General features: G+C 36.1%; 1 protein-coding gene across 3 annotated transcripts in view; it reads left to right on the top strand.

Annotated features, from left to right (window-relative positions):
- Positions 1-21,309, top strand: part of LOC150082956 (RNA-binding protein 39-like) — a 411,944-nt gene that overhangs the window by 331,554 nt on the left and 59,081 nt on the right. For all 3 annotated transcript variants that reach the window (XM_090376936.1, XM_090376937.1, XM_090376935.1), the window contains one exon: positions 14,357-14,561. In XM_090376936.1, the coding sequence (XP_090233062.1) occupies positions 14,357-14,561 (205 nt within the window). The remainder of the gene's footprint in view (positions 1-14,356; positions 14,562-21,309) is intronic.

Below are 21,309 nucleotides of genomic sequence, written 5' to 3'. Positions count from 1 at the left end.
TTCTTGAAGAATTTTTCCAGCAATGGCCTCATAAAAGTAACCCATCCAATTTTGAAAGTTTATATGCAGGGTTGACATTGGTGATGGAATCATCCCTTGTCATCATCGTCGTCATCTTCTTGAAGATCATACATTAAATTGTTGTGCCTTCCATAGATTTTAACTGCATTAAACATTAACAATACCTAAATTTCCTTTGAATTTGATAAATCAATGGTCAGTAAATGTGCATCTGATCTCTATTACTGCAGGAACTGATATCATTGCACTTTTATCCTTGAAACGTTGAGCTTCTGCATACTTGGTGCAACTGTTGATATTTTTTACAAATACTAAATAACCCAGCCAGATTTGCTTATATGTAATTTAATTGTTCTCTAGCTCTACAAGGAGAACAGTTGTTAATTTGGCTAGTGAACAGATATCAGAAAAGTATTTCGATAGCTGATAAACCTTTGCAGAACCTGAGATATATATAACTAGCAATTTTACATTTATTTGACATGTATGGTGTTAGCTACAAAACTGTTAAAATACAATGAAACACTCGGCTTAGTTGCGGAAAAATATATTTTAGTTCTTATTTCGCCCGCTAGATGGCGCCACTTATTTTCGACATTAAAAGTAGTTAATTCTGATATACACAATTTATTACAAACCTATTGACAGAACATTTTTAAACAACATTATTTACACTGTTATGGTCTGTGGTAGTTTTGATGCTGTTGTATAACTTACAAGCTTGATAGTGCCACACTGGCAACCACTATACCTACCATGTTGAAACCCTGGCAGACAGGGCCAGCAAATATACCTACTTCATCTATACCAACTATATCTTCGACTATACTTACAATGTTGAAACCCTGGCCTTGCAGCTTGATGATAATTGCAAATGGGAGGTCCATTTGTCACCAGTGGTGTCCAGATGAATACCTTGTATTCATTTGGACATGATAGAGCTAACTTTGTATCCCATGAAAACCTTGCATGTAAGAATCCTGCAGTATGACCTTTTGCACAATCAGATGTGTCCCATTGCAGAGCTCAGAAGTGATGCTCACATTCCATACCAACATTACAACAGCTTCAGTTTCTGATTGTTTGGTGGCAACCAGGTGGTATCAGTGTTTTGAGGTACTTGTACAGAAAAAACATGGGCTCACTTTGTGTATCATTGGTTAAACAGTTAGTTTTTTAACTATATTTTTTAAATCAATGTTTTGAGCTCAGCAACCAACTATTGGAAACACCATAAGAAAAGCAGTTTGCTAACACTGCCAGTGAACAGATAAATTACATATATGCAAATTGCCTTCATAGCAGACTGAATTTTCTATTAATAATGAAAAACTATTTGTTTCACTAATGCATAACTTGTAAATGTGAATGAATTTAGTAAATTTCCTTGCTCTTTTCTTAAACAGATATTTGGACTTAAAAAAGAAATAAAATAAAAATAACATGTTTCACCAACAAATAAAACACTGATGGAAACTGCATGATTTTCCATCTCATGTTTAGCATAGACTAAACATCCATAATAGAAACATTCTTGTCTTCCCTTTCCTTCTTAACCTAATGCAAAGAATTAAACTTCCCTCTGTTACCAGATTCTGCCAAATGGTATTACAGATATATTGGGTGCAAAGGTTATTCAGCCATTGCAAGCAAGCCTCCTACAGACTTTGAGCGAGGGCTGAGGGTTGAATTCCATTTGGGACTGGAAGATTTCATGAAAAGCTCTTCAACTGGAGTTGTAGTTAGCTGATCTCGGATGTAGGGAGTACGGTTGTTCCTGTAAGTTATTTTGGTTTTTCAGCTTGCATAAAATGAAAATCAGCCAACAAAATCATACTTGTATGTACATAATACTATACACAGCGCAATATAGCCTAAAATGACAACAGTACCATCTACAGACTTTTTTATTGCCTACTGAAACATTTAATGAGAGTCCCAACCTGATATCATATAACACTTTTTGACATTTGGTATAGTTTGACTATCCCAACTTGTATGCTCGCTTTCAAAATATTACACTGCATCAGTAGACATTCTATTCTTTACATCCCCCCCCCCACCAACCCTCTTAGTGAATCCACAGTATCTTAACTAGAACAGCATGTGCTGGTATCCAAAAAAAAAAAAAAAAAACATCTCGTTGTTCCTATTCTTCAGCAAAAATAAATAAATAAAAAAATAGCCATAATAGTGCATACTGATAAGAGATCTTGTCTCTCAAGTGTTAGAGAATAATACTAAAATTAATCATTGTTTAGAAATAGTACAGTGCTGCTTTTCACACTCTGGGCTAAATTACTAAATCAATTTAATCAATTACTAATCAGTCCAAACTAGATTTTGAACAGGCTAAGGTAGAAAACTTTTCTTGTTGAATGGTAGTCAAGCATTCTGGTCTCTTGCCAATGGTATTGGCCAGAAATTTTGCCCGTCTGTTAAAACCAGACAGTTCCATTTCCACCTCAACTAAAGATTACACTGACCTGTTAGCAACCAACTTTTCTTCTAACTTGTGTATTCGTGTATTGATGATCTTGGAAAACCACCTGCTACCATTCCCAGTACACTCCATTTAATGCCTCCTGTGGTCTTTCATCAAAAGAATTAAGAAGAATTTTGAACGTTCTTGATGCCAAGAAAGTGTCAGGTCTTGGTGGTATTTCTCCACTTGTTCTCAAAAACCTGAGCTTACTCCTCTTCTTTGTCACGCTTTCTTATTCCACCAGTTCCTGCCCTTCTGCTTGGAAATTTGCTCACAATCCAGCCAATTCCTAAAAAGGTGACAAATCCTCCCATCCAGTTATCATCCCATTCACCTTCTATTTTTTCTAAAGTACTGGAGAAATCAATTAATTGGCAACTCTATCTAAAAACTTTCTATCTGATCAGTGATCACCAGTAGGAATTCTGTCAGCATAGATTCATGGTGATATACTGGCTTATGTTACCCATATGTGGACAAATTCAGTGTTTGGTGAAACTCAAACAGTTGCTCTTGACATGTCAAAGGCTTTTGATCATGTTTAGTATAAAGGTTTTCTAAATATGCTTCCTTATGGTTTGCCAAGTGTTTTTTTGTAATTGTATATCCAGTTTTCTTTCTGACTGCTTACTGCAGATGATGGTAGGCAGCTCTCTGTTTTCTAATTTCTCTGCTTATGCTGGTGTTTCCCAAGGTTCTTTCCTTTCTCCCATTCTTTTCCTCTTGAAAATTAATGACCTTCTTCCATTGACCAGAAACCCTATCCATAGTTTTGTTGGTAATAGCACATTGCATTCCACTTTCCAGTTTGAGAAACCTTGCCTTGCACTAGCCGCATCAACTTTTCAATTCCTTAAATGCTGATCTCCAGGTAATTCTCAAGTGGGGCATAGATAACTTAGTTGATTTTAATCCTTCTAAAACTCAGTCCTCTCTTATATCTTAAAAAAGGATTCTTCTGATCCTATATTTATCTTTGATGCCACTCAGATTTATAGAAAAGATCACGTCTATACTAGGAATTATCCTGACTTCTACTCTCTCTTGGCATAAGCACATCTTTAATAGTGCTTCCTTTGCATCTAAAAAATTGTGTTTTTTCTTTTCTCCTTGGCATTAGTTTTCTTCTAAACTGTCCTACCATGGAATATTATTCCCACATCTAGGGTAGTGCCCCCAAAATCTCTCTCAGTCTTCTAGGCTCCATTCAAAAGAGAGCAGTTTAGTTAATTAATGACCCATCTCTAACAAAGTCCCTCGACTCTCTGTCACACAGATGTTTTGTCAAACACGTTGAACATTACTGCAACAGCACCATTCTGTTAACTTTATTGCCACACTTCATGCAGGATGGTTATAATGTTCTGTAACAGTTTAAAACTTAAAACTATAAACCTGTTGATCAGGTTCAATATGGAGATTGAAATTTTGAATTTTCCTGTGAAAATAAGAAAATTGCTACTGTGCCATTTCATGAAATGAATGTATAATTATCAGTGATCCTGCATTAAGCTAATCGTAGTATATAAACTGAACAAGAATTACCAATTAAATTTAACTTGTAATCATGTAAATGTCTTACATGGTTACAAGTAATTACATTACTCTGTGGATTTTATACAGGCTGTGTGCGGTGGTAGTTTTCCATTGCCTTTCTACACTTGTGTTTATAGGTCTAATAATGTGTTAAAGACTGGTTTTCCTGTTTCCAGAGGACCCCACTCCCCATGGAATAACTCATGAGGAAATACCTTATGCCCCTGGTTTAATATTCTATTTGAATGCAGATCTTTCCATATGAATACCAAGTGGTTTGTTTTTGGCACAATTAGTATATTAATTCATATTGCCCAAGTAGCTTCCATGACCGTATTTAGAGAGGTCTGTGTTTGAGTTCCTTCAATGACTGGAAATTATTTTCTGAAGGTTAAAGATTAATTAAAAATGATTCTGCTGTGATTAAAGAATTTAATATAATGACAAGTTTTATATTAATGCCACTTGAGATGCTACATTATTCTTTACTTTAAATTGTTACTAAATTACTAAATAATTAAAACTATTCCACCATATGGAATAGTTTTAATTTCAGTAAATTATTTTAAAGATTTATTTTTGTTTTCACTTAATTTTTTTTAAGCATCATTCAATAGAATTATGTGGGCAGAATTTAAGATGGAACGTTGGGGGATAAAATTTTAATGTACAGCCTACATTAGCATTAGTAGAGGCATATGATGCAAGAAAGCAAGCTTATGCAGCATCAGCCAACCCCCCCCCATTTCATCCCTCCATTCATTCCAAATGCCTTTCCAGCTCAGCCTTAAATTTATTTAGGCTATTAGCTTCCACAACAAAAGATGGAAGCCTGTTCCACCAATCAACTACCCGCTGGTTAAAGTCAAATTTCTGCACATCAGTTCTACAACTGTCTTTCTTGAATTTGAAACTGTGCCCCCTCAGGTTCTTAGTGTGAGAAAGACAACGAATCCCATCAGCATTCAGCTTGCTCAACAAATTCAAGGCCTTATACACCTCAATCAGATCACCTCACAGGTACCTACTCTCCAGGTGCTGCAATTTGCAAAACTTAAGCTTTTCTTGGTAAGAGCACCTCTTTGTTCCCCTCACCAGTCTTGTTGCCCTTCTTTGTACTCGTTCTAGCAACTCTACATCCTTCCTAAAATGAGGCCTCCAGACCTGTACACAGTACTGTAGGTGTGGCCTGACCATTGCCTTGTATAACAGGATTATCACCTCCCTGCTAGCAAAATTCCTATATATCATTGACAAGACTCCATGACTTGCCTGGCAGCCTGTCTGCACTGCTCAGCAAAGTTCATATTTGGCTGCATAATTACCCCCAGGTCTTTTTCACTTTCCACTTCCCTGAGGTAATACCACCCAGTTGGTACGTTTCTCTTCGGTTATTGCTACCCATATGCAGTACTTTGCATTTATCAATGTTAAATTCCAGTTGCCACTTCTCAGCCCATTTTCCCAACTTATCTAGATCCAGTTGGAGTAGCATACTGTCATTACTGTCGTTAACAACCCTGCCAACCTTTTTTATCATCTGCAAACTTGGACATTAAACCTGATATACCTTCATCAATATCATTGATAAATATACAAAACAGCAATGGGCCCAACACAGAACCCTGGGGAACTCCACTAATAACATTTGTCCATGAAGAGCAGTGTCCATTGATTGCCACTCTCTGTTGTCTCCCACTCAACCATCCCTTTATCCATTGTAGCAGCTTACACTTAATGCCATATCTCTCCAATTTGTACAGCATTTTGTGAATCTTCTTCGTGAATTGGTAATACATTTGCACACCTCCAGTCCATGGGGACCTCCCCTGAGTCCAAGGAAGCTCTCATAATTATGGCTAAGGGTTTGCTTACTTCCTTTGCTGCCTCCTTTAATATAACTGAATAGATCCCATTCATCCCAGGTGCCTTCCTTATATTTAACTTCAACAATTTGTTCTCCACTTCGCTCTCAGTCATTACAAAATCACTTAGCTTCCTGTTAGCATTTGATAAACTTCTGGCACTCCCCTCATTGAATAACTCCTCATGTGTGAATGTATATGCAAATACTCATTCAGTTTATCAGCTATTTGAGCAGGATCATCAATTGTCAAACCATCTATGTTAAGTGGACCGATCAGATTCCTCCCCCTTCCTTCTAGAGTTTACATAATTAAAGACCCTTTGCTATTTTTCTTTGCATCCTTTGCCAAAGATTTCTCATAATCTGCCTAACCTCCTTTGTGACTTGATTGCGGACCAGTTTATACCTACCATAGGCTTCTGTATTGCCTGATACTTTATATGCATCCCATACGTTCTTCTTCTGTGCCACTAGCCTCATTAATTCATCTGACATCCATTTAGGCCTAAACCTTGAACAGTAATTCTTAGTTGGAATGAAAAGCCTGGTAGCCTCCAAAATTAAGTCCCTGAAGGCTTCCCATTTAGAATTCACTGTTGGTAACATAATTAATTGATTACACTGTACAGAAATTAAAGCCCTTCCTTTTAGCCTTGATGGCAGTTACATCTTTAAATAATTCCACATCAATACATTCAGATCACTGTCGCCCAGTGGTTCCTTTATCTGCAGATTCTTAATGCATGAAGAATCACTACTGATAATCAGATCAAGAGTATTACTCCTGCTGGTTGCCTCTGGAACACGTTGCTGTAGAAAACAGTCATCCAATAAATCTACAAAAGTCTTGCTAGTGTAAGAGTGACCAACCCACAAGTTCCAGTCTATATCCAGGAAATTAAAATCCCCCATTATAAGACATTCTGATTTAGTGGCCCACTCTGTTTCTCCACAATATCTCATTATACTCATCAGAATCATTAGGTCTATAACACACACCTACTCTCATTTTTCCTTTCCCAGTGCTTATTTCACACCAAACAGACTCAACACTGCATTGTCCACCAACATCAATTAGATGCTCTTCCTTAGATTTTGTGTTTCTTAACTAACAGCATAACCCCTCCTCCCTTCCTATCCTGTCCATCCTTCGTTATACTCCCCAAATTCCGACTCTGCACTGCCTATATCTGTGTGACACCACATCTCTGATATCCCAACAATATCTGCCGTTGATGTCTTCACTAGCACTTCAAGCTCATCAAATTTATTAACTATACTCCCAGCATTGGTGTACATGCACCTGTTCCTACTCCTAGCCACCCTAACACAGCCCATGTATTTACTTGTTCCACTATGACTCCCAGCAGTCCTGGAAATCTCCATTACCTTGCTTTCCAGTCTGCTGCCCGTTCTAATAGAAGCAGTGCAAGAATCTCATTTGCCTCTGCCTGCGGCCACTGTTAACCTTTTAGTCTGTGTATCCCCCCCCATGCTAGCAGTTTTCTGACCCACCTAACACTGCCTTGATAGCATCAGCAAATATTCTTGCACCCTTTCTATTTAAGTGTATCCCATCCCTGTAGAAGCAGTCTCTCCTGTTAACAAGTACAGTCCAAGCTGAAAAAAATTCTACCCTTTGAGCCTTGCACAATCTTTCCAGGTCCGAATTGATCGACAAGGCTCTCATTATATATACTCCCTCCTATCGTGTCTGGGCAGAATTGCAGACTCTTTCACATTCAACCCTAATTCACGTCTTTTTTTCAACAGTGACCTGTACTTTTTAAGTAATTCTGCCGGTCTCCTACTCTTAATATCATTAGTGCCAACATGTACAACAATATCACCTTTTGTGCCCTTAAAAGATGATATCCACTCTACAATGTCATCAACCTTTCCTCCTGGCAGACATACCCAGGTCCTGTTCTACCTATCCTTTTTACATACCATGTTCCGTGTTTCCCTGAAAATAGAGTCACCAACAACTACTAGTTCCTATGGGACCAGCATATTCTGCTTTGGTGATTGCCACAGTGTTATGTGATGATCAAGTGGGCAGCTGAGAGCTTGATGGGCCCCTCAATTTAGATCCTTCGAGTGCATCCACCCTGTCCTTCAAGCTCTCATATTGGCCCATAACAACGCTGAGTTGTCACCTGATTTCCTCACACTCCTTACATCGCGCACATAGAAAGACATTCCCCTTGGCAATATCATGTCCCGTACCTGATTGCCCCACAATATAGGGACATCAAGAAGAGAAGAAGAGAACAGTTTTGAATCCCTGTATTTTTAATATATTACACTGGCATCAGCAACATAAGCAGTCATTCTTAAGTGTTTGTAATATGAGTGGTATAAAAGGAAAGACACATGAAATTAATTGCTCAATTCATCTTTTTTCAAAAGAGATCCCATGATAAGACTTATATTTATGGAACCATCCATCAAAAGACTTAATCTTCAATATTCATCCAATGCTCGAGTGATTCAGCTTTAGTTTTTTAAAGATTTTTGCCTACAGGAAAGTTTTTGCACACATCATCATCAGCCATTTCAAGTGTACCTTTTCAAATTTGGACACTTCGTCTTTCATGCTCTAATCCCACCTGGTGCAGCAGATTTCTCCAAGCGCGTGCACACACACACACCATTATCTATAGCTTGTAAAATCTTAAGTTTGTTTGCAATTGGCTAACTTATCTGCTTCATAAGTGGCATGTCAAGTTGATACATACAGTTAATACATTCTGTATAATGAAATGAACTTCTAGCTGAAAATTAACTTGTTGTGATTTCTCGTGGTCAAGCTCCTCATTAGCTTTGCTAAATTACCATTCCTTCATATTGAATTGTAAATGTTTTAATAAAAATAGTGATAAGATAGAGTGGTGTAAATTTTTGGATTATTGTAAAGAATTTGTTCGTATTTCAAAGCTGTTATAACAAATGTAAAATTGCATTAGATTTATAGAAAATTAGCCAGAACCTATCACATGTTCATTATAACGTGCTGGGATGTTATAAAGAGGGTCACTGTAAAGTGCTTTGACTGTAATTAATGATGTAGTCTTCCAGTTTTTTGGAACAAACTAAGTTTTGGAAGTGCCCTGTAGCCAGGTGGGAAGGAGCTGCAGTGCGTAGCACACGTTTCTTGATTAGACTGGGGTTCGAGCCCGTCAACACCAAATACAGAGGATGCGGAAAGGTCAGGGAATGACCACCGCATATCCTGAAGCAATATGGCTTTAGTTGCTAATGCTCCTAAAAACCAAATAACAAACAAACTAAGTTTTGCATTAAATTGATGATATAATTATAAATACAAATTTCTGATTCAATTTGTATTTCAGTAGTACAGGTCTGTCCTCGTATAGCACGATAGTTGCGTTCCTAGAAATCCTCGTGCAATGCAAAATCGTGCAATATAAACAACAGGCCCTATGGGAAAAGTAGGGTTATGTGCCGACCACCCAAGATTGAACACACATTTGGAACCAAAACATTACCAAACACAATAAATAATGGGGTAATTTTAATCGTTATAAAATACTTACGTATTTTATAACGTTATAAAATACTTACGTATTTTATAACGATTAAAATACGTAATAAAAATAATATTATATTATAATAAAGTATTTTTAGTATTTTTTAATACTAAAAAAGTATTTTTTACGGATAAAATACGTATTTATTCGTAAAAAATTTATTATATTAAATAAAATAGTTGTAATAAAATACTTACGTATTTTATAATACGTAAGTATAAATTATAATACGTAAGTCGTAATAAAATATTGCTAATGCTTAAACAAAGCTTCTATCGTAAGCAAACTTGCTTTTTGTTTGACTTTCTATCCAAAGAGATGACAGCCGTTCCATCCCTTCCAATTCTTGTGTCTTAATCTAATGGATTTTAATTACACTTTGAGTTGTTCCCGCTATGAAAGTTGTTTTTATTTTATCTGCATTCTTTGTAATTCTCCGCGTTGCCTCATTTAGGCCTGTAGCACGTGCAATATCACATGGTCTTTCATTTCGCTCAAAGCGTTTAAGATTTTAATTACACTTTGGCCGACGGGGCTAGTCAGGTGGGTAAAGTGCCTGCCTGGCAAACCAAAGGTCGCGGGTTCAAATCCTGTCTTGGGCTTGGATCAGAGTAAAATGCAAAAAACCTTTGGGAGGTGCATTATGACCACAGAAGCCGATGCACTAACAAAAAAAAAAAAAAAAAAAAAATTACACTTTGAGTTGTTCCTGCTATGAAAGGTTTTATTTTCTCTGCATTCTTTCTAATTCTCGTTGTTGCCTCATTTAGGCCTGTAGCACGTGCAATATCACATGGTCTTTCATTTCTCTCAAAGCGTTTCACAGTTTCATATTTTTTCACTATCGACAGTGGTGGACTGGCCATAAGCCTTACGGGGGGAAACCACGGTGGGCCGGAGGCTGGTGTGATTTTGGCCATAAACCGTAGTATGAGGCCACTACAAATTTTCCCGGGTAAGAATTTTTGACCGAGTCCGCTTCTGTTTATCGATATTGCTTCTTTTTTTTTTCTCTCTGAATCTGCAGTTTCTTAGCCAGGACGCTTCCTTTTCACACCTTTTAAGTATTTTACTCATTTTTAGGGAATAAAGCACAATTACAAACGAGGTGGCACGCTTGATACACATAAACAAAGCTGCGCGCGTATAGCAACTGAATAAACAACACCGTAAAGGCCGAGATACATTATTAATACCTCACATTTTACTAAAGCACATTTCTGGGGGTTACTACCATAAAACAATAAAAACATTTTCCAGTTGCGTTTCTGCTAGTGGAATCGGTTATAAACTGGTAGTAAACTCCATCTAATTGCATTTGCGATTATATTGATAGCTGGAATTGTGTTGGTTTTTACGTTATTATGGTGAAATGTGTTTCCCCTTCACTGATATAAAACACATAAATACATTTTCAGAATCTTCTTCGTTCCTATCGTGTTGCGTTCAGTTGGGGTGATTCCGCATTCGACTGCCATTTCTCGTAAACACAAAGGCGAATCGTGTATAAGCGAATTCGGTTCGTGTTATATAAGATAACGTTCCCCTATTTATAAATCGTGTATGATTGAATTCGTGTAATGCAAACACGTGTTATACGAGGACCGACTGTATTAGAATTAGTGGTTGGGGCATTCATTCCTTGTCTCCAAACTAATTTATTTTTCCATTTTATTTTAATTTTTTTTTTAATTTATTTTATATTCGGGTGTTCTGTATATCAGTATTCAAAATTTATAGTTTTCACAATTATCTCAAACTATAAGTGTATAATGACAGCATTATGTGCATATTTTATGCAAAATATTATGTTCAGATATAAATGTTTTTTTCTTTCATGACCATACAGTTTTGGGTAAGCAACTTTATTCTGGAAAATACTGTAAATAAAGCTGATTGTGGAAATTACATAAGGAATTTCACTTCTTAATATGTTACCAAGAAAAATTTATGATGTATCTTTGAGAGGAAAATTATATTTTGTTGAATCTAACCTTTGAGAAGAATAGTCTAGGTTTTTGGGGAAAGCATGTTGTTAGGATCAAATATTTGCGCTAAATAAATTATAGAAAAACCTGGAAACATAAGAACCTGTATTTAGGATTTATTGATGTAAAAATGTAGATAAGCTCTTAAAAAAAAAAAAAAAATTAGAATAAACAATAAGCTTTTAATGAGAATGAAAAGTTTGTATTAAAATGGTAAATCGATGAGGCTGGGTCACTGCCAATTTTCCATTTTAATAGACCATTTGATAAAAGAACATAAGTTACAAAGTTTAGTGTAGGAGATGTAAAAATTGGATCAGTATTATATGAAGATGATATTCTGTTGATAAATAGGTTACTGCAAAATCTTCAAGAATCTCTAAATATATTAAATAAAGGTTGAGAATTTAGCATGAAAATTAGTTACACAAAAATCAAAGTTGCAAAGATTGAGAGGCAAGGAAAATTTAGAATGTAGACCAAATAACCAAATTACTAACCTGTTCCAATTTTTAGAACAAGTTAATAATTATAATTATAAAAAAATGGTGTGTTAATGAATATTGAAGATTAGGCATTGGAAATAAAACATTAAAATAAGTAAAGGCAAGAAGCTAGTTAACCGAATTCTTTTGTAGTAAAAGATAATATTAGCTGTTTATATTAGTTTTTAAGCTGATTTTAACCTTCAGAATTGAGCATTAGGCAAGAAATAAAGAAAATATTTTAAAAAATTAGAATCTTCAGAAATTAAACTTATAAAAAAAATAACCGAAATTAACCGATGAATGCAGTGGCAAGACCATATTACAAATGAGGAAATAAGAAAAAATCTTGGAATGGCAAATGTCTAATCATGCATAAGTAAAGCAAACTTAAATAAGGGCACATAAACAAGATGGTAAAAGTGTAATTAGTTGAACAGATGTTTAAAGCAAAAATGAATGTTAATAGGTAGAGAGGCATACCAGTGGAAGGTAGACTGTTGATGTCATATAAACATTAGAAGGTTTGGGAGAGAATTTACTTTGGCTAGGGCTAAAGATCTAACAAGAAGTGGGATAGTATGGTGGAAAGTATTAAATGGAAGGCCAGTAGCCCAAGAAACTGATTTGTATTATCATAGTTACCTCTACGTGTATTGGGTATAATGGATTTGGATGAGATTCCTTCCTCACAAGTCATATGGTACTATCTCTGTTGCCAACCGGGCTAGCCAGATGGGTAAAGTGCCTGCCTGGCAACCCAAAGGGTTGCGGGTTCGAATCCCGCCTCGGGCTTGGATCAGAGTAAAATGCAAAAACTTTGGGAGGTGCATTATGGCCACAGAAGCCAATGCGCCAACAACTAACTAAGGGGGGGAAACCACCCCTGTTCCTGAATTCCCTACATCAGACTGACACTCAGTTTCTGGTTGGTGAGTTTTTCCTTTTTTAAAAAAAGCCATTTTTTTTCAAACAGTTACTATATTTTTATCTGCCTTGGCAATGTTACATTTTGCAGAAGCTTTAACAGTTGTTATACCATTAAGCTTACCTCATTTCTCTTTTCCATTAGTAAAAGTAAGGGCCATGTATGTTGACTCTAAGATTTCTCTAAAGCTGTGGATAGAAACAGACCTGCTTTACTATGCATCTGCTTACCCACAAATGTAAAAGATATATATTAAAAGTAAATTTGCCTTGACTTACTTTGTAAGGGAAGGTTTACTGTAGTATCATGCTGTCTCTCTGTCTCTAGGCACAACAATACATGAAAGGATTGGTAAAGAAGTGAAAATATGTACAGAAAATCAGCCATCTTGTAAGGTAGGTTCATTTGCAAGTGTCTATGGCTTCAATTTAATTTACTTGAATTCAGATGTATTCAACATAGTGTTTGTTTCAGCATAGAGAGAGAGAGATTAATTCCATATGATTGTTTCAATAATAAGGTGGAAACCTAAGTATGAGTCTGCATGCAAAGTTCTTTCTTTTATGAGGAAACCTTTAAGTTAGGGTTGAATATTCCTCATTTCTACTACTCTCACCACCACCACCATTTTCCATTATGTGACAAAGTAGCACAGAACATTTGTTAGCATTATTCTGTGTGATTATGTATTCATTTCTTTACTTGGTAGAGTGTATGTGTGTGTGAATTCAGTTTACTACTTGACAGAAGCATGTTAAATGCACGAAATTTTACTTTTAAATGATTTGCAATTATATTATTGCATTCTGTACTCATATTTTAAATTACAAATGGAAATTTTCAGTTTATTTCAAGTAGAATTTTCATAAACTGACTGGTATATGTGAAAATTGCAAAGCAGCTTATACAGATATATTCTGTACATTTCTGTGTTGATATTCAAAAAAGAATTAAAATAAAAATTCTGTTTATACAGAGACAGCTATACAAAACAAGAGGAAAGTACAACTGTAATTATTATTATAGCACCCATGCACAACACTCTGAAATATTCCTGTATGCAGTTATATAAAGCCCTTTAGAATTTAATCATTTCTGTGTGGCAAATGCTGTATATTGTAATAAATGTTATTTTATTAATAAAGTATGGCTATTTATTAACTTTAAAACCAATGAATGAAAAATTACTATTAGACCTATAGAGGTATAAAAAGGAAACTGCACAGGAAAACGTTATTATTAATGGAATGATTATGTTTAAAAAACTAATGCTAAACAATTTTTTTTCATCATTTCATATTTTCAATAACTAAAAAATGCCTTTATGTGTTTTCCTTCAGTTTCTCTCCTCATGGTGTTTCTGATTTGTTTGTCTGTCATGTTTTAGGTTTGTATGGATTATTTCCTTCCACATATTTGGACATTAAAAAAATAATAAATAAATAAATCAAGGTATTTAACATAACCTATTAATTCATTTGTATCTTTATAGTTCCATGATTCTGAAGATGCAAAGAAAGCTCTAGAACAACTAAATGGATTTGAGTTAGCAGGACGACCTATGAAAGTTGGCCATGTAACAGAAAGAACAGATCTTGCTCAGGGTCCATCCTTTTTAGATAGTGATGAACTTGATTGTACTGGTATTGACCTTGGTGCTACTGGACGACTGCAGTTAATGGCAAAATTAGCTGAAGGTGTGTGTAATTGCTGTCTTTCTTTAAAACATTCAAAACTTTTCCCCCCATTTGGAATCTGTCCATATTTTTGCAGCTTTGGTAGATGTATTGTAGTCAGAAGTATATACCACCTGTGCATGTATTGATTTTGTCTTCACCTTTTATATATATAAAAAAAACTTTATTTTTGCTGTTAATAGGTAATAGTAACAAATTTAACAGAAAATGTTAATAATTTTATTAACCTGTTCTGTTTCAGAGATAAAATTTGGCACTGTTAGAAATGTCAACATATATGTGTAAAGCACCTATGGTCTTCATGTCTGTCTGACTGTGTATCATGGAATTATTATGTTGACAAAAAACTTGCCTCCTAATGGATGGATTTTCATTTTTCATAAACTTCTATATTTCGTTCTTCTATAAAAATCCATTAAGCCATCCCAAATTCATTAATATTGGACAAGTAGAAATACTGCAGTTATTATTTCTCTATCTGTCCAACTGACTCTCACTGGATAGAATTGTATAAAGTTTTATATTTAGCTCTTTTAGAGAGACTTGTTGAGCCTCTCCAAATTTCATTAAAATTACACCAATAGAAATCAGGCAATTAGCATATCTTTGTTCATCCATCTGCATGTTCATCAATTTTTTTAAATGTTATAGCTGGCTCTTTTAGAATGATTTGTAATTTTTTTTCACAAATTTCATTAAAATTTAACCAATAAAAATTTGGCAATTATTATTTCTTTTTTTATATATGTCACATAGGCATATAGTGTATATTATAGCTGTTGTGTGTGTGCGTGTGATTTTAATAAATCATGAAATATTATTTGCTATTGCACATGAAATGTGCACTATTTACATTAACTAATGACTGCATTAATAAATGATAGGCTGATAAAAATTTGACAAGTCAGAGATACATCATGCTGACACATAAATGCTGTTTAGCAAGCATATTGAGAAAAAAAAAGGTAAAAATTGGGGAAATTGTATTCAGTTAACACCAGTTAAATTTAGCAGTCATATTAGGTAGTAGCCACAAACCTTTTTGAAAAGGTAAACCATAGAAAGTGAGATGTTATAAGGTATGTTCGTGTCAGGCGGCACCTGGGATTTCTTGCATCTCCGCGTGTGTTTTGCTGTATCGAGGACAGTACACTGTCAAGCCAGAGACTTGAAAGTGTGTGGGCCGTGTCTGTGCAGTGTGATATGCTGTGCCCATTGTTTGTCCGGTTTATTGGCCGCCAGGCCCTTAGTGGGGCCCGATGTTGAGCATACCTTGCCACGTGGAGGCTAGCCGGGCATATCCAGTATCACAACAAATTGCTCTGGCAGGTCCTGCCACCTAGTTTCCTGGGATTTCAGTGGCTAGGACCTAAAAAAAAAAAAATATGCGTTTGACATTAATGCTTAATGGGATTGCTGTTAGTAAATCGCTGGTTAGGGTTGAACGCTAAAGAGATGTGTTAAAGGCCTAATAGGTCGGGTAAAATTTTGATGTTATTAAATTTAGACATGTGAGGCTATACGCTAGATAAAAGCTAATAGTGTTAGTTGTCTTAGAGATTTACACGAAACCGGTAGAATTTGGCGATGTTGTTAAAGGTGTACTCGGTCGATTTAGTGAGGGGAGGAGATTGAAGACTGGGGGGAAAAGATAGAAGAACAGGGAACGATAGAATAGGCATCCCCAAAGAGGTCAGTGGAGACGAGCCCCACCAGGCAAAGTATGGGGAGGTAGGCAGGGAGGAGAGGAGACAGGGATCCGTCTCCTTCCTCCCCTGCCTAGGGTTGGGGTTTTAAAGGGAACCAGGTTAGAGTACCCAGTTCAGATCGCCAATGGCATGTTGGCAGCAAAGCCACAGAATGTCTTCGTTGGTGTCATGTCCAAGCAGTGTCGAATCCGGTATGAAGGTCAAGCTGCCCATCCCGCTCCCGGGGGTGGGATATGTTAGCTGGCAGTGGGGAACCCACCAGGCGAGGGGGGGGTGGGAGAGACACATTTACTTCATTCATAATCTGCATTCTCACTCTACTTGCATTCTTTTCTTTTCTTTTTTTTTTTTATTTCTTTTTTTAATACTTTTTTCTTATTTTATAATTTTTTTTCTCCAAGATTTTTATATATATATATTTTTTTTTTCACTCAACTCATTCATCTTTTTCTCACACACCAGGAGGGGCTGCAATGATGTGTAGTGTAAATTTAAATACTAATTAAAACTAGGGTTAGTGTGTACTTACCTGTAGCATTTATGGTTTGTGTTCTTTTTCTCACACACTTACACTTTTATTCATTCTTCTAGCTCTCATCTCATTTATCCGACTCTTACTTTCTGCACTGCACTCTCTGGGCACCTCACCTTACTGTTATTCTTCATTTGTGGTGCAAGCCTAGCCGCAAGTTTTTTTTTTTTTTTTTGCAGGCCAGGGGAGAATGCAGTGATAGTGTTTATGTGGTTAGTAAATATTTGTTAGTGCAGTATATATAAAGTAATGTTAGTTATTTTTAACTTTGTATTCTTTCGGCCAATTACATTTGCTCTTCCACTCATTCCCATTCATTCTTTCTTTCCCTCATGCTAGGTCACTCTTTCTTTCACCAAAACTGCCATTTATCCCCTTTTACCATAACTAGTTCACTCAGTGCCCAGTCTATTCATTCTATTTTCATTCATTCATTCTTCTTTCATTTTACATTGCATCCCCTTGCAACTAGCTTACTGATATTTTTCAGTTAATCTGCTTCCCTGACTGCCTGTACATCTCCCTGCCATACATGGTTACTTATTTGGTGTGGGGGCCCCAGGACCCATGGCAGGGTAGTCCTGGGGAGTTTATGTCAGGTTTCTGTCTGGGCACAGAATACTGCTATCCTAACAGTTTTTAAGTCATCGTCTGGGCGTGGTGGGAAACTTGGGCAATTTTACTATTGATTATTATTTAATTGCTGGGAGACTGAATTGCCATTCTTTGGATTGCTCTGTGCATTTCGAATACTTTCTGGGTGAAAGATGTAAAAGCTTTATAATTTTGCTCTTCTATGATGAACAGATGTTCTTCTCCCCTGGGAAGGGGACCAATCTGTGCTATTAGCTCTGTTCTGGGGATGTCATATTATACATTCATATAGAATGTGTGCCCAGTCTTCACTTTCGCCACAGGTGCAATTCGGGTCATCAGTCAGGCCTAAGGAGGTTAGTTTCGCCTTTAGGGAGCCGTGACCTGTCAATATAAATGTTTTAAGAAGTCCAGGGGCATACCACTTAGGTGGCTTTAGGTTTCTGCCATTGACACCCATGGCAGAAACCATTTGGTAACCAGACCTCTTGTTTCCTTCCCCCACTTTGTTTGCCATAGCTCATGGAGCTTTGTGGCTATTCTTTTTCTTTCATCATTGAAGGTGTTGGTTGTATCAAGGACTATCCCCAGAAATTCTGTGGGTATGCCCTTTTTAAATCTACAATATAAGCCTCTTTTGGCTACTTCCAGGTAAAGTGGAGAGAGTTCCGGCCAGCAACTATAGTGCAGGTGTGCTTACTGTGCAACATGCTCTGGTAATAGTGAATAGTATTGTCCTTTGTATCGATTCTAATTTATTCCTATTTCTTACTATGGCTGAGCGGATGAACCATGCACTGGCTCCATAGGTGATAACAGGTAGGAACATTGCATGGTATATGATTGCCAGGGTCTTTCTTTTGAGTCCCCAGTCTGCTCGACTGATCCTGGCAATTATACCTGCATAATTTCTCACTTTCTTTGCCAAGTAGATCAAATGGGGGTAAAAAGTTAATTTTGAATCAAAGACCACTCCAAGATATTTTAGTTCTGTTACCATTTTTATAGTGGTTGTGTTAATTTTGATTTGTGGACATCTTCTTATGTCCAAATTGCCTTTCAGAAGTATTTGTTTGGTTTTTTCAGGCAATATTTTGAGCATGTACATTTGTGCCCACTCCTGCAGCTGCAAGAGGGTGGCATTTGATCTTTGCTCTACAACCACTCGTGAGTTACCTTTTACAAGGAAAATCATATCATCTGCAAAGGCCAGGCTTTCCATGGGGCTCGATCCAAGGCTAGAAATTCGTCCAGAACAATGTTCCAAAAGAAAGGGCCAAGGATTGAACCCTGCGGGTAGCCTTTAATCACAGGGCATGTCAATTCCTGGAACCTTGTGCGTACTGAGACACTATCTGTAAGGTAGCTGTGTATTACCTTATAGAGGTTTTGTGGGGCATTTGCCTGGCGAAGTCTCCTAACGACACTAGGCCACCAGAGTGAGTCAAATGCGCCAGCAAAGTCAATGGAGATTGCCAGCAGTGAGATGTATAGAGAGTGCTGCACTTTGAAATAGAAATATTAAAATAATTAGTAACTATTAAAATAAAATAATACAGGTAGAAATATTAAAATAATACAGGTAGTCCTTGACTTTACAAGTTAATTCGTTCCTAGCACATGCTTGTAAAGTGGGAATTAAATCCCATAGACAATGTTAAAAATAGGGGTTACGTTATCAACAATGAAATTAGTTAGCTAATTAGTTTATGTTTAAACAATGATTGATTTATTCAAAGAAATTAAAGTGTAGCCTGTAAAATCAAGCAAATTATAATAATAAAGAAATTATTTATGACTTACAAATTTTAAAGAATGTTTATTCTTCATTATCGACTAAATGCACACTCGTTGATCACTTATTATTGGCTCAGTACTCTTTGGTTTGTTGTGCAAGGAGTCGTCTTCTTCAGAAATGGTTCAAGAGGTGTTTGTTTCCGAGATAAAATTCTTTTTTCTTTATAAATTTCAATAGATGCATAAGCATTTTTTAACGGAACGCACAAATTGCAACTAACACAATTTGCGCAGAGTAACAAGTTTACAAAGCTTTATAAAAAAAGAGGAATGAGGAGAAGATCCTGAAAATTTATTTATGTTTTTTATACGATTGAAGATTTCAGTAAAGGCGAAATACATTTCACCATAATTTAAAAAACCACACAATTCCAGCTATCGGTATTTTTTTGCAAATACAATAACATAGAGTTTACTACCTGTTTATAATTGCTTGCACTAACAGAAAAACCCAATAAACTGGAAAGTGCAAATTGTTTTATGGTCATGATCTCCAGAAATGTGCTTTAGAAAAATGTTACAAAGGCATTCAAGATGAAAGTGTAGTGCATTTTAGTGATTTGAATTGAAAACTAATACAATTTGCACTATAAAAACAACCTTTTAGAGAGTTTTATAGCAAAAATTTCAACTTCTGAGGTCGTGGGACGAATTATCAAAAAACAGTGTTATTAGGTTCACATTACGATATTTTCACAATACAATTGTGTCTCTGGAACGGATTAATATCGTAAAGCTGGGCACACTTTTTTGTATAGCTACAAAAATGAATGTTTAACATTCATTTTTTGCAATTAATGTTCATATTTTTGATTTTGTTGATATTTGATAGTTTGAAAAAAAAAAAAAAAAAAAAAAAAAACGTAAACCTGGAAAAGAGCATGCCCATACATGCATATATATGTCTTGAAACTGTACCAGTGCTTCCATCTATTAACAAGATTACAAAATAACAGGAACTTTTGGAATTGTTTTGAAAATTTAGTAGCCTTGAAAATTGGAATATAAGTGCTTCCATCTCCTGACCTCATTTTACTAATCTTAACAACTTTGAGATAATGTGGGCTTACATGAGTTAAAAAGAAGAAATTCTTTGGATCCCTAAGTTGATAAAATGGAATAAAGTGATAGAGAATGAGATGTAGAGCAATGGCATTCAAACTGTTGGTGCATATGAGCCTGAAATATTAGGGCCATTTTAGACTCATTATTTGAGAAAGTGGACTCTTTTCATATGCACTATAAATGAGTTAATTCTGAAGATCCCTCCCCCCCATTTCTGGAATCTAAGATATAAGCGATTGTATATCCAGCAAACTGCATGCAGATAAATTTTTAAATTGCATATTTTGATACGAGGAAGAGCAAATTTTGAAGGCGAGTTAAAAACAGATTTATTTATTGATGCAATGCTTTTATTATTGAAAAAATAGAACAAAATGATATTTTACTTTCGGGATCTGCCAGTATAGCTAGGAATAGAAAGGGAGTCAAAAGCTGGGAATCGAGAGGAGCTTGGGTCCAAAAATTTAACTTGACACTGATGTAGAAGTTAGTGCTGGAGCAAAAGAAGTGATGAATGATGATTAGCAGATAGTGGTCAACTGAATAAAAGATGGAAACTTCAAAGAGAAATGGTGGATCCTGATTTTACATTAGCATTAGGATTAGTAGAGGCATTTGATGCAAGAAAGCAAGCTTATGCAGCATCAGCCAAAAAAAAAAAAAAAAAAAAAACCCACTTCCACTTCACCCCTCTGTTCGTTCAAAATACCTGTCCAGCTGAGCCTTAAACTTATTTAGGCTATCAACCTCCACCACAAGGGATGGGAGTCTGTTCCACCAACCAACCACCCGCTGGCTAAAGGCAAATTTCCGCACGTCTATCCTACATCTGTCTTTCCTCAATTTGAATTTATGCCCTCTCAGGTGATTTTTCTGAGCTAGAGGAAGAATCCCATCAGCATTGAGCATGCTTAAACCATTCAAGGCTTTATACACCTCTGTCAGATCACCTCGCTGGTGCCTAGTCTCCAGACACTGTAATTTGCAAAACTTAAGCCTTTCTTCGTAAGAGCACCCCTTTGTTCCATCCACTAATCTTGTTGCCCTTCTC

Source organism: Mastigoproctus giganteus, chromosome 7 (genome assembly GCF_048544385.1).
Source record: "Mastigoproctus giganteus isolate SK-2022 chromosome 7, ASM4854438v1, whole genome shotgun sequence".
In the NCBI taxonomy this organism is placed as follows: Eukaryota; Metazoa; Arthropoda; class Arachnida; order Uropygi; family Thelyphonidae; genus Mastigoproctus; species Mastigoproctus giganteus.
Note: the sequence above shows the minus strand (reverse complement) of the source record. Positions and strands in the feature narration are given on the sequence as shown.